Source organism: Hibiscus syriacus, unplaced genomic scaffold (genome assembly GCF_006381635.1).
Source record: "Hibiscus syriacus cultivar Baekdansim isolate YM2019G1 unplaced genomic scaffold, ASM638163v2 tig00011718_pilon, whole genome shotgun sequence".
NCBI classification, from domain to species: domain Eukaryota; kingdom Viridiplantae; phylum Streptophyta; class Magnoliopsida; order Malvales; family Malvaceae; genus Hibiscus; species Hibiscus syriacus.
The window spans coordinates 54,604-69,990 of NW_024062254.1; the positions used below are offsets into that span (position 1 = coordinate 54,604).

Genomic DNA, 15,387 nt, shown 5'->3' on the forward strand with positions numbered 1-15,387 from the left:
ACATTTTAGTCACTTGTCAAAATTTTAAGGTATTACAAAACGAATGTTCAGATACCTTACCATCTACGGTGTTCGAACCGAAACCTTTAATTAAGAAAATATTTCCTTTAATCACTGATAATTTGAAAGAGATTTAGTTGGTGGAAACTATTTTATTTGGATCAACCCTTGAGCCGCCTGAATCCACGTGAGTTGAGTAAAAAGCCCGCATTTACTCCTATAATTAGTTATACCAAATCCAATAATAATTAGTTAAAAAAGTAAAAAGATTATACCTCCCATTAGTCATTACCGACAAATAAGTTTATTGGGTAAATTACTCATTTAGTACCTACACTATCAGTTTTATTCTGTTTAGTACCAAAACTTATAATCTTTTCAAAACCATACATATAGTTTAGTTTTTGTTTCTTTTAGTACTCCATTCAAAATTTAACGTCAAGTTTTGAAAAAAATGAAAGTTTAGGTAATAAAACGAATCAAAACTAATAGTTTAGGTAATAAACGTGTTATGTTTTTACGGCGGGGTACTAAAATGAAACAAAAAATAAATGTGTTAAGTTTATGTTATATGACGAATTTAAATTTATAAAATTCCAAGGGAGGACAACTTGAACTTATAAAATTTTAGGGGATAAAAATATTTTTAATAGAAAATACATAACAAAATCTTAAATATATGATAATTTTAAATTTTAGGAGTACGACTGCCCCACCCGCCTCCATCTAAGTCCATTCCTGATTGTCATGGAAGTCAAGGAGAATGTGCTCAAACCCAAATTCGATAGAGATGAATATGAAAAATGTGATGGAGTTCAGCCCTGAGATCGTCTTATTTGGATATGGGTGTGTATGATCTAGGTTTCCTTATTTGGAACTATATAAATCACTTTTAAGTGGTTCTTATTATTAATAAAATTTTCCTTTGCAAAAAAAAAATTAACATTATTCGATCTATAAATGGAAAGAAATATAGGTAGTATATAGATAATTATACCATAAGGTTAAAAAATGGGTGGAAATGAGAATGGTTATTCAAGCTTATGCCTCCAATATTGACAATTATGTTCCCCCACATTCATTTCAAGAAGTAACCCAAAGCTTTTGTCTTCCGTAAAGAAAACTATGACATTCTAGAAGTGTTAGGCATGCACTTAAATACGTGGAATGTGTAATATTTCTTAAAAATTCATATGATTTAACCATTGACATAGCTTGATTCATGTTAAACAACGATGATGATGATAATAGTAATAATTAAATTTACATGACAGATAAATTGGCTTACCATAACAGAAAATAATCTACGGCAATGGCTTTTCATTCAGGTCTAAGGATCTAGATACAGAAAACGATCTTCTATATTTAATACATAAATGTATTAGACAAATTATACACAAATTCGAATTAGGTAGATGATGAGCGTGGAAGTTGAAGTTTACACCTCCATTTTTGACAAATTTGAACCCACATATTCATCTCAACACTCAACTTAAAGCTATTGTCCCTCGTAAAGAAAAACATATCCCATAAGCTACGAAGATTTTGACAATTTTGTACCTACAAATGTTGAAAAACAAATCGATAATTTTGGATAATAAATTGATCCAAACGTTGTTGAGGAAAATGTGAAACTAATTGTTGGTTCGTAAATGTGCAGATGTGCACGATGTGGGTAACGTTAATGTCCGAACCGATCAGACCTTTTGTGGGCTTGCGGATATTTTAACCCAAAGATGAAATAATTTTTCCTCAAATAGAGCATATCTTTTCAAAATTTGCTTTGGAATTAAATGATACATATTAAAAAGTTCCTCTAACAAAAATAGTAATTTTGGAAATTGCTTAATTGCTTGATTCTCATTAATGCTTCATTAGGTCAAAAATTTCCAAATGTTCACACAGTGAACTCCCTATAAATACCGTGTTAACCTACTAGGTTAAAAACAATTCAAAAACAACTCAAAAACCAATTCAAAGGAATTCTTTTCTCTTGTTTCTGATGCTAGACGAAGACAAGGAATAATTCGTGATCTCGGCAGTTGTGTTACTGTGTGCTGATCATCTCGTTGTTGTATCCTGGGAGACAAACGACCAAATATCTCAAACACCAAGGAGTGGCTGAAAATCTGTCTTAAGGAAACTGCGTAATTACATGCCTCAACTTATTTCTATTCATATATTTATTTTTCTATTCAGGTTATTTAATCGAATATTTTCTATGTTATTAATTGTGTTTATTTTATTCTTGATTCATGTACACGAATTTTACGACGAGATCCTATCGAGGAATTGAATTTCATTTACCGCGACTTGTATGAATCAACATGGAAGCAAATTGAATGGCGCTAAGTTTAAAAATGATTGAATGCTCAAGTGATGAGTTCCATTCCTTTGAGGCTTACCCCAATGGGGTATTTATAGTATTTAAAAACCCTAGAAAATAACATTCAAAACAAAAGATAATTCCTAAAGATAATTCCTAAAAATAAAAATAAGATAAATCCTAATTTCCAATAAAAAATTCGGCTAAGTCTCATTCTCCACGCCAGTGCTGATTGGATCTTCTAGAAGTTGCGGACTAGGCCTTCTAGAAGCTTTTGAATGGATGCCACATCAGCTTCCATGTCATCGCCACGTCAACTGCCACATCAGTCGCTAACTATATGCCATGTCGGGTGTGTCATGTCCCAAGTTGTGACGCCTAATCCGACCATGAATCCAGAAAAATAAAAAATTGTACGATTTTGTTGTTCTTAGCATAATTTCTGGAATTCAATGTCATGCATAGAAAATGAATGAAAAGGTCCACGTTAGCTACTAAAATTATCTAATCAAGGAGTAATAAATCATAAAATAATGCATAATTTAAACACTAATAAAAGGTTGAAACAAAGATATTGTCATTATGACAAACCTCTAAAAAGCAATTATGAGATAACTAAGATATCTCAGATATGCTCAAGAGTATGTATTGTATTATCCCAAGATCATGTTTCCTTAGAAGGATACTCTGATGCTAGTTGAATATATGATATTCAAGATATCAAAGGCACAAGTGAATATATTTCACATTGGGAAGAGGAGTCATGTCATAGAAATTGTAACATCCTCCATACCGGGTTAGTGATTAAATTATGAGATTTAAAAATTCAGTGACCAAATTGGATAAATTGAAAAGTTCAAAGAATTGATTGAAATGTTTGGTGTAGGATCAATTAGCAAAGAAGGTGGAATTAAAGGGGCAAATGAGTCTTTTCACAAGGAAAATAATTAAATTTTAGTTGATGATATTTATAACCACGTGAAAGCTAGTGAGAAAGACCAAAGTTTCCAGATTTCTCTTCTTCTTCTTCTTTCTTCTTCTTCACTGTGAAGACAAAGTTAAAGGTGAGTTTTCTTGTTAATTAAATTCTTGATGAATTTAAGGTTGCTTATTGATCATTAGATGATAACTAAGCTTAAGGAAAGCTTAGGTTATCTTAAAATCAAAATATGATGGAGTTAGGAAGGATTAAAGAAAGGAAGTAGAAAAGTGAAATCTTGGAATAGAGTTCATAATAAGAATTAGAAGTGGGATTTGACTTGTCATCAAGCTAATTAAGGAATAGAAAGTGTTAGAATTAAAATTAGAACATGTTGGAAATTGAGTGAGATTCTTGAATTCTATATGGAAGATTGAATTTTTAAGTTTAAGAGGTATTAAATGGGTATTAATTAGTTTAAGTAAGTGTATAAGAGTTAAGAATGTAAAAAGAGGTGAATTATAAAGTGTTGAGAGGATTATGAAGAGATTTTCGTGCTAAAATGACATTTCTGGGCTATGTGCATCGATGCACAAATGTGCATCGATGCATCAAGGTTAAATCCCAGAAATTGTTCAAGGTGTATCGATGCACATGAAGTGCATCGATGCACTCCTTTAAAATAAAAACATCGAATATCATTAGTGTATCGATGCACAAGTAGTGCATCGATGCACCCTATTAAATACAAACATCGAATGAGATTTATACACCGATGCATAGATAGTGCATCGATGCACCCGTTAAGGGATGCATCGATGCATGGTGTAGTGAATCGATGCATACCTCTATTAAAAGATGAAAATGGCTTTTCTTTTAACCTAAGAAATGATAGTTTAAAATATATTAATTAGTATACTGATAAGTATCAATGAATTACTATGTAGATACAGAGCCTAAATAGGTTCCAGAACAATTGCACAGTAAGATCGATCGAGGGAAAGGCAAAGAAATATAGGTGAGTGCATATGCATAGCATGAATATAGTGGTATATTCAGTTCTAGACTTGTGAAAAGTATAGATTCAATACATTGATGCATGATTCATTTCATATTGTGAAGCATGATATGAATTCATACTATGTGCATTGAGTAACATGTTTTAAATGAATATGTATACAAAGTTATATGAGCCATGTGATGAAGGTAAGGAAATGATATGGCTATGCGATATATTATGTAATTTGGGAAAAGCCCATGTTATGTAGATGAGAACTATAGGTATAGTTGGTATGCCAAGAGTAGAGGGTCTACGCGGTCCTTCGGGATATATATGTATTCTTTGGAACATGTGTGAGGTTTTTAAGATACATACTTGATCCTTGGCATATGTATATGATTCTTAAGGAATTATCTACGTGGTCCTTAGGGACAATCTTATATGGCACTACGGTGCAATTCTACGTGGCACTTCGGTGCAACTCTACGTGGCACTTCGGTGCAACTCTACGTGGCACTTCGGTGCAACTCTACGTGGCACTTCGGTGCAACTCTACGTGGCACTTCGGTGCATTTATACGAGCTATGGTGACAGCATCGTGCACAACCTCACAGTACTCACATACCTTAGGTTCTCAGTATGGTATCATGGGCTAGTGAACTGATTAATATGAACTTATGAGTGTTAACGTGATGAGTCTATGTGTAGGAAACATGTTTATGGACATTATACGGATTAAATGCATATGTTATTGCATTTCATTTCATTTTGGGCATTCTCATGATATTTCCTTATTATTATTATATTGCCTCACTAAGTCGATGACTTAGCGTGTGAGTGTTTCACACGTAGGATCTGAGAAAGTAGACGAGACAGGTTAAGCAGCTGGGCAACACTACTCCTGCAACTATCAGATCAAAGGCAACTTAATCAGTAGGTCCTTTTGTTATGTAAATAAATGTTGGCATGTAATTAAAGGGTCGAGTTGTGTATGCTCTGAGTATTTTGATAAACTTGTATTAACATATGTATATTATTATATTTTAATAATATAAGTTCAAATGTTTTATCGGTTTTTTAAAGAGTATTGTTTTGTTTAGTCAATGTGACATCCTGGACTTGTATCCAGGTCGGGTATGGGTTGATGGTGTTACATAAATCTTCAAGAAAACTGTTATAACCAAATCCAAAATAGAATAAGCATTTGTAGCTCTAGACGAGTCTAGAGAATAAGATGAATGACTTTAGAATTTCTTGGAGGATATTCTTGAATGATCAAAGTTTGTGCCCACAATATTCATATATTGGTAGAGAACAAAACTTTATGTATAATGGTAAGTTGTGATATATACATCATTAACACAATACCATTAGACAACTGACCTCAAATAGAGTTATCACTGTTGACTTTGTAGGATTAAAGGGTAACATCGTAGATTCACTGACCGAAGGGTTAATATTGAGATCAAGTTAAGAAAACATTGAAAGGAATGAGACTAAAACCCATGAAATGAAAGGCTTTATGTGAAGGAAAACCCTACCTTATTTACTGGCGATCCCAAGATCTAGGTTCAAAGGAATAACTTAATTGTGTAAACCGTGTGCAATCACTGTGGGGGTTTCTTATCCCAAGTTCATTATTATGATATAAACATTGATTAAATTGGTATAGGTTAAGAAAAGCTTTTAATGACCATTGTGTGCTTTGATGAGTCGAGCAACATAAGTCACCTATGTGAGAGTGAAATGAGGCCGCTTCAAGGAGACTATTTGGCATAGTTCTTTCAAACTCTTGCAGAACCAAGCGATGTCCATGGCTTTAAAGACACACATGAGAACTAAAATTCTTATCATAGGGTAATTGTGTAAAGTATATCGTCGTTTACACAAATGGAAGAAAAATTCAAGGACATCACGTCTACTGGTCATATAATAAATTAAATATGCTATCACAAGGAAAGGTTCAAAGGAGGACACCTACCTATCATGTGCATTTATCGTTGTAGAGTCTATCACCACATCGAGTCAAAATAGTTTTGATAAAATGATCAATTTCATTCATATGGGGATTGTTGAAAAAAGTTCGATAATTTTGGAGCTTTGAATGAGAAATTGATCCAAATGTTGTTGATGAAAATGTGGAACTAATTGTTGGTTCGTAAATGTTCAGACGTGCATGATGTGGGTAACGTTAATGTCCGAACCGGTCAGGTCTTTTGTGGGCTTACGGATATTTTAACCCAAAGGTGAAATAATTTTTCCTCAAATAGAGCATATCTTTTCAAAATTTGTTTTGGATTAAAAAGATAAATATTTAAAAGTTCCTTTAATCAAAACAGTAAATTTGGAAATTGATTGATTCTCACTAATGCTTCATTAGGTCAAAAATTTTCAATTGTTCATAATGTGAACTATCTATAAATATCGTGTTAACCTACTAGGTTAAAAACAATTAAAAAACAACTTAATAACCAATTCAAATGAATTCTTTTCTCTAGTTTTTGGAGATAGGCGAAGACAATGAATAGTTCATGATCTCGGTAGTTGTGCTACTGTGCGCTGATCATCTCGTTGTTGTATCCTGAGAGACAGGCTACCAAAGATCTTAAGCACCAAGGAGTGGCCGAAAATTTGTTTTAAGGAAACTGCGTAATTGCATGCATCAACTTATTTCTATTTGTAACAACCCGATTTTCAAAATAATATTTAATTGAAATTGGAGGTAAATTGTGAAAATGGGTGAAATTAAGTGACTAAAGTATAATTTATGAAAACTTGTATGCCATTTTCAAAGTAAAGGAAATTCAGGGACCAAGCCCTGAATTTCCCCTAAAAGTGTCGGCAAGTTTGTTATAACTAACGTGTTTTCTGATTTCAATCAGAAAACACAAAAGCTTTTCTTCAATTTTCTTCCTCTCACACCTCCATTTTCAAGTCTGATCCAAACGCCGTCCGAATTCCGATCGTTGTTTTGAAACCACCGTTGTGTTCATCATCGAGCGAGGAACAAACCCTTCAAATTAATTGAAGCGAAACGCGGCCAAACGTCGGGAATTTCCAATCAAAGTAGCGACGGTTTTGTTAGCTCTATCGCCGAAGAAATCTTAAATTCACCGCTGATCGTTGCTCCGTTCACGACACCTCCAGGACCATCGTGTTCCTTGTGCCGTTCCGAGTTCACCGGTGTCAACCTTGTCCGCCGTAGACGGTGGCGCGTGAGGAGGTGGTGCAGTCAAAGATTCGGCCGATTTGAAATCGAGCTCTCCGCCGTTCAAAAATTTGAACCGATCGTTGTAAGTATCTTGAAATCGCTCAAAATAATTTTTAAAAATTTTTCTGGGATTTTTAGGGCCCCGGAGGACGCCTCACGCGCCACACGCGCCGCCGCAGGGCGAGTGGCTGCTGAAAACCGGTTTAACCGGTTTGACCGGTTTCAACCGGTTCGAACCGGTTTGACCGGTCTGAACCGGTTTGACCGGTCTGAACCGGTTTGACCGGTCTGATCCGACCCGACCGTTGACCCGACCCGACCGTTGACTGTTGACCGTTGACCGTTGACTTTCTTTGACCAAAACTTAGAATGGCTTTGACCGAGCATTAAACGACCGTTAATCTTTTCCGAGTATACCTATCCTGATAGTTTTCGACGTGCCGAATCCGTTTCCGTGGTCCGTTTTGTCAAATTCGAATCCAAAGGTCTCCAAATCTACGGTCAAAGTGGTTGACTTTGACTTTGACCAAGAATTTGAATTTTCGAAAAGTCATACTTTATGTTTTTCGACGCCCTGATTCCGATTCCGCAATCCGTTTGGCCAAATTCAGACTCAAAATACCTCAAATTGATAGTTAAACTCGAAAAATACGTATATACTTAAGAAGTTTAGCTTTGAACAATTAAATAGGATTTGAGACTGATAAATATTATTGTTTGAAGGTACAAGAGACTCTCCGGATCGTTTGACAGCTCGACCCAGCTCTTCTAGATCAGTTAAACCACGTGTGCCAGTATTCACCCGTTCGAAAACTGTAGCAGAGCGTGGTGAAACCAGCAATCAGTAGATTTGTTATTTGAATCTATTGTCGAGGTGTGTTCCCTAATTATTATTGAACTGTTTTATTGGTTTTAATATGTGGTACACCGAATTCATTGGTTATTGTTTTATGGATGCACCAATTTAATGTGACAATTTATGGAATATGGCTGCTATCAAATTTTTGTTTTGAAATGGTATATGATTACCATGTTTTTGGATTTATGGAATTTATGTCACGGTGCAATTGAATTTTGGAATTGAATTACGATGGAATAGCTCTGATCAAGCTAACTGGGCCTAATGTGACTCTTGAGGGCCCCAAGATGTTTCATTAGGTCGGCTTTCCTTTGCTGTGTGCTTAGGGTAAGCTATATGGACTTATTGACTTGGGCTTAAGGATACAAGCTTCAGAGCCTATCCTTAAGTCGGCTTTCTTTTTGCTATGTGCATAAAATAAGCTATATGGAAAATAATTTTGGGAACTACTGATGGTGTACCAGAAAAGGGTTTAAACTATGATTTTCAAAAAGTTAAACTCTTTTACGAATTTGTGAGATTACTGGACTATGATTTGTACCTATTGTGATTTTATGGAAATGTTGGGACACACTGAGCCTAGCTCACCTTTTGAAAATGTTTCCCCCTTTCAGATACTGTTGGTTAGATACCTTGGTTCGAGCACTTGGAGGATCAACATATCTCTTGAAGTAAATCAGATTGTAATGTTCTTATCTGGCAAGTTGATTTTATTTTGGTGACATGGACCTTATTTTAAAATATCGGATTTTATAATGATAACTCTTTTGCTAATACTGCTCGGTTTATTGTGATTTTGAATTTGAAGACATGTTTTAAATTAAATTATTATTTATTTGTACTATATTTAAGAGTTGGATTTTGATAGTATAATTTGTTTATAATTTCATGTTATTTATAATGTGATTTTATATTGATGGAATAACGGTTGCGAAAAATGTCTTTAATAATCATAATGTGATCCACTAGACTTAGTCGAAACGCATAGGCCGGGTCTAGGGGTTATACTATTCATATATTTATGTTTTTCTATTCAGATTATTTAATCGAATATTTTCCATGTTATTAATTGTGTTTATTTTATTCTTGATTCATGTACACGAATTTTACGACGAGGTCATGTCGAGAAATAAAATGTCGTTTGCCGCAACTTGTATGAATCGCTGAGAAAACAAATTGTGGATCTATAAAATATTTGATTTTTTTTATTTTTGTCTCAAATGGTTATACCTCTAACAACAAATTCATTTCAAAATTTAATCCAAAGCTATTGTCTCTCACGAAGAAAACATATCTCATAAACCATGTTTTTTTTCTTCTTTTGATTGATGTGTTCCCTACTCGTCCGCATATCCAAAGCTATTGTCATGTTTATTGTTTATACACATGTCTTTTAGTGCATGCAGATTTGGTTGGTGGAAACTATTTTATTTGGATTAACCCTAGTTGATTTTTTCCAAAGGTGTGAAAACAAGAAAATTAATTGTTGGACACTTGGGCTAACCCATAAGGCTCCTTTAGCACTATAAAAAGGGCACTCCTGATTGCACCATGCAAAGCAAAGAGCTCCACAATGTCTACTACATACTTGCTGGTTTTACTACTTGGAGTGGTGGCTCTCACCACTCCTTCTTTTGGTACCTACGAATCACCCAACTATGGCAAATCACCTCCAACTTATCAACATAAGCCCCCTGTCTATGAACCACCAAAGAAAGAGAAACCAGAGCCTAAGCCGCCTGTCTATGAACCTCCAAAGAAAGAGAAGCCTGAACCCAAACCACCGGTCTATGAACCACCAAAGAAAGAGAAACCTGAGCCTAAACCACCGGTCTATGAGCCCCCAAAGAAGGAGAAACCCGAGCATAAGCCACCGGTTTATGAACCACCAAAGAAGGAGAAACCCGAGCATAAGCCACTAGTCTATGAACCACCAAAGAAGGAGAAACCCGAGCCTAAGCCCCCAGTTTATGAACCACCAAAGAAAGAGAAACCTAAGCCTAAGCCCCCGGTCTATGAACCACCAAAGAAAGAGAAACCTGAACCCAAACCACCAGTCTATGAACATCCAAAGAAGCCACCAGTCTATGAACATCCAAAGAAGCCACCAGTACACGAGACTCCAAAGAAGCCACCGGTGTATGAACCACCTTACGGTCACTATCCAGGACACCCTCCATTGGGGAAGCCTTGATTTAATGGTCCCATCAGCTGGCAGCTATTATGGCTATTTAGATAGATTAGTAACCACAATAAAGAGTTGCTACTATGTTTCCTCGTTATTCATGTAGTCATGTTTTCTTCCATGTCATGTCAGCGTGATTGCTGATGGATGTACTTGATGGATTTCCTATACTGTTTCTTCTTGTTTTCCAATAAGAGTGTTTTTAACACATGATGATAGCACAACAATACAACAATACTCAAATTTGGAATAAGAAAGAACAACTCGCTAATACTTACTTTAGTCAAACACATCGGCGATTTCAGAAAAAAATTTATAGGTTAGGTCAATATAAACATAATAAAATTTTATCTAAAAAAATAATATATATTTTGATAACCTATTATTAAAAAAAATAACAATGATGTTAGTATGACATTTTTTAATTGTTTTTCAATCATGACATGGCATTATCTTATGATGATACATCAACATCTTTTTAAAGACGAGAGACCAAAGTGTCGAAACGATCCTTAAGCTTTTTGGGCTATGGCGGGGAGCGATCCAACTTAATTTTAGGAAATATTGGGTTTTAAAATAAATGCATAAATAAATAAATTTGGAGTCGCCATTGACCTTTGGATTAGGTAGGTCGAATACCCAAAAATATCTTTTAAAATAATTTTAAGAAAAATAGTCTTAAAAGATAAAAAGTGATATGCGTTTAATTAGAAATTTATTTTGAAAAGGGTTCGGGAGTCGGTTACGCGTGGGGAATGATGAACACTCCCACAACGCCCAAAATCGGTACCTAAGCGATTATACGTCATCTAAATGCTGAAATTTACAAATTTGATTATACATTTAAATTATGATCCTAAAAAAAGGTTTTGAAAAGGGCATTATTTCATACGGACAATCCTTAAAAACACGCTCCTTGTTAGTTAAGGCATGTTTTTATGGATTCTCCATTCAAAAGATCATTACCATATTTTCGTCAAATTATATATTTAATATATAACAAAAAATTAAATAAAATGAAATAAAGAAAACAGTTGAGTATATAAAAAAAGGGGTTATTTTGCATGGGTGATTATTGAAAACACATTCTTTGTTAGTCAAGCACGTTTACATAAACTTCCCATACAAGATAATATTCACTTAATTTTTCTAGTGAGAATACACGTATTTAATATACAAAAATCATTTGAATGTAAAAAATGTATTACTCTATACGAACAATTCTAAAAAGCACACTCCTTGTCAGTTAAGACACGTTTCCATAAATTCCTCATATAAAATAATACTACTTTAGTAAATGGAAGCAAACTATACGAAAACATATATACATATATATATAATAATATAAACTATATTATATACATGTTGATATATATGATGTCAATATATTAGAGATAAACCCAAGGAGGATTTAAAAAGAACAACACAAACACATCAAGCTCGAATGCAAATAAAAGAAGGTTAAACAACTATGTAAATGGATGATCGAAGTAAAAAGATGATAACTTTAAAGGTTAAACTATAAAACCAGCAAGGACTAGGGAAATCATTGTAAATATCATACAAACTAAGCACTGAAATCGTAATAAAACCATCGTCAACGTTCATGACTAAAATGGAAATTATTAAAATTTGAGGATTGAGTCAAGCATTCGGCTAGGGCTGTAAACGAGCCGAGTAAAACTCAAGTATTGCTGAGCTCGACTCGAACTCAAAAAGTTTAAAATTAGGCTCGACTCGAAAACCAGCGAGCTAAAAATTATCAAGCTCGGCTCGAACTCAAAATATAATATTGAAACTCGACTCGAACTCGAAAAGGCTCAGAAGCTCGAACTCAAACTCGAATTTGAACCTACAAAAATCTTATATTACATTTAAAAATATATTTTTAAAAATTTATAATTATCAATAATGTATTTTTAATATATTTTTAATAATGTAATTTTTAAAAAAAATCTAAAATTATAATATAATATTTTTTTCGAGTAGCTCGTTTTAGCTCGTTAAGAATTCGAGTCGTTTGAGCTCGAGTCGAGTTCATTCGATTCAAGTGTTGATCGAGCTTTGACTGAGTCGATCTCGAGTAGCTCGCGATATGTCTCGTCTTATTTACAACCCTACATTCGGCCAAAGCATATATAAATGTGGACAATGACTGAAACAAAAACATAATGAAACTTAAAACGCAAATTAAAATAAATGAAAATTCATTTCAGTGACCAAAATGTAAAGTTACAGGACTCTAGGGCTACAACGTGACGGATTGAAATTATGGGGGATCTCACGTGATTTATCCCTGCCCATAAAATCGCGTCCCCCACAGCTAAAACGACGCCGTTTCTAATTGGGTATATATACCCAAGCCCAAAACCAAAAATGATTAAACAAACTCATTTTAACAAAACCCTTTCTCTTTATAAAGAGAGAAATCTCTTTTCTATCTGCCTTCTCTCCTCTCCAATCCTTGTCGGAGGAGGCCGAAAGCCTCCGGCCACCGCTCACAGGAGCACTCCTTCGCCACGGCGGTCGGAGATCTATAAAACCCACTCAAAATGACGCTTGACCTTCCCTAAACCCAAAAACAAACACCACTCCACCTAGAAATACCCCTATCATCCTAGATCTAAAAGAAACGAATGGATTACCTTAATTTTTGACGGCCCCTCCTTTCTCCGGTGGTTAGAAGTTCAGCTTCGGGTGGTAAGTCTCTCTCCCTTCTCTTTTTGTTTTCTTTTTTGTTCTTCTCCCCCCCCCAAAGTCCCATCTCTCTCTCCTTTTTTGCTCGTCTGATTGTTGATGGTTGTTTTCCCTTTGGTTCGGTTTTGGCTCCATTATATATTAAAAACCCCCTTTTTCTTTCATATTTAGTGTTGCATGCTTCTGGTAAGGGTTTGACCCTTTGTTCTTTTTTGTTGTTTTGCTATTTTCGTGCTAGGGGTTCTGACCAATGATGGTAGTTCAGCGGGGATAATGCCCTATCCCAAACGGAGGTGACGTGGGTTAAATAGGAGGTAAAAAAATCACCCCGATGCCTTTTGTCTTCTTCCGGTGACCAGTGTAAAATCTGGCGGCGGTGACAAGTCTCGGGAACCGGTGAGTCACGGACGAGCATCTTGGTCGGGTGCGTGTAGGGATGATCGACGTGTGGAGGTGGCAGGCTTGGCGTGTGGTGGCAGATGGGTTTAGGTCAAATCCCTAATATTAGGTTAATCCAGACCGTTAGATCAAATATGATCCAACGGCTGAGATGCAGCTGCTGTGTATCCAAAATGGTGAAAACCCTAGCCCTCTCCTGAACCAGACCTAGATTCGGCTCCCTGTTTTGGGCCCCGGACAAAATGGACATCTACACAAAGCATAACCAAAATGTAATATTTGTGTGATTTAAAATAAATAATAATTGAGTGACTAAAATAAAAACTAAAATAATTGAGTGAATTAATAAGTAATTTACCCTTTTTGGGCATAAGGGGCAATGTCCTAAGTAGGCCTAGGCCTAGATACGTCCTAGTCAAACAAAAATCGCATTCGAAACATCCTCATTGTACACAACTCTCAATCTCCAAAATATGACTATTCATCATCTTCTTAAGCCCGTCTATAAATTTTACAATAAGGGATAAACTATCATATATCACTACAATTCCATTTATCCCATAAATCATTTTAAAGGAAATAAACTAAAATTGTAATATTTCAGGGAGAAATATATAATTTTACCATTATAAACGGGAGTTCACCTCTCAAGATTACGTTCAAACTTCAAACCACAAGATTAGCAATATGATGTGAAAGTTTGCATAAATTATAAAATATAAAGGGATTAAAACCTGAATTCATCATTTTCCACCCTGCAAACACAAGTTTCTTTAGTGGATGAAGACGAGCCCCATGCAAAGGGTGTTTAGTGGACAATATTTCTAAGACTTTTCTCCCAAACAAATCTGTTGAATTTTTGTTAAGAAATTTTCGACTCATTTAAAAGAAGTTCTGTAAAATTATTGTCTATGTTATTATTTTTCTAAAAAAAATCTAAATTTAGTAATATTTATTTATAAAAACTTATTTGAATTCAAAATATTAAAAAAAATAAAATTACAATGTACCAAGCAGTCCTAGTGATTAAATGAATGATTATTATTCTTAGAGGTTCCGAGTTTGAGTATCTGTCATTATAGCGTATTTAATCGTTCATTATCAGATGGTTGAGAGATTTTAGAACATATATTACTACTTATAATCATCCTAAACTAGTAAAAATCAAAATAATTTTTTTATAGCTAGAATCATTCCTTAAATCATTATTTATGATATAATCATGTTATATTATATGATTATTAAAATTTTATATATATTAATAATGCATAATTATACAAATTTCCACGTCATTAAATATGCTATATATTTATATATCGTATCAAATCATATTTATGTTGTGTCGGAAAATTTCAATTCCCATATTGACTATGAAATCGTGTTTACCTAACTATCGGCACCTAGTCCATGCAAGGTTCTCGACGTCCCCACCATCCTGTTCGCGAATATGCTTGAAAAATTCCATCTCAGTAAATAACTGGAGGTTTAACTTGACAAACAAGATTGATGTCAATGTGACACTACTACTGTCAAATCTTTGAAATAATTTGTCTTTTACTTTTACCGTCTTGTTTTGTTCTGTTCTCGTGTTCGAAAGTGTTGTCGAAAACGGGGTAAAGAAAACGAAAGAACACGAGAATTTTACGAGGTTCGGCAATGTGCTTACGTCCTCGGTGCCTAGGCGGCGCTAGAATTTTATTCAATGATGTTTTAGGTCTAGGTTACATCTCTATTTATAATAGAAAACCCTGGTACATAATTACAAAATCAACTCTGTACCGTACCGCGGGG

General features: G+C 34.7%; 1 protein-coding gene across 1 annotated transcript; it reads left to right on the forward strand.

Annotated features, from left to right (window-relative positions):
* The first annotated feature begins 9,870 nt into the window (after window positions 1-9,870).
* On the forward strand, window positions 9,871-10,691 carry LOC120204818 (repetitive proline-rich cell wall protein 1-like). The gene has a single exon (XM_039204829.1). It carries the CDS (start codon window positions 9,889-9,891, stop codon window positions 10,507-10,509), a length of 621 nt encoding a protein of 206 aa, XP_039060760.1. The 5' UTR covers window positions 9,871-9,888; the 3' UTR covers window positions 10,510-10,691.
* Window positions 10,692-15,387: the final 4,696 nt, after the last annotated feature.

Bases quoted from the DNA above. Each gene is read 5' to 3' on its own strand.
- LOC120204818 (XM_039204829.1), top strand. From the start codon at position 9,889: ATGTCTACTACATACTTGCTGGTTTTACTACTTGGAGTGGTGGCTCTC.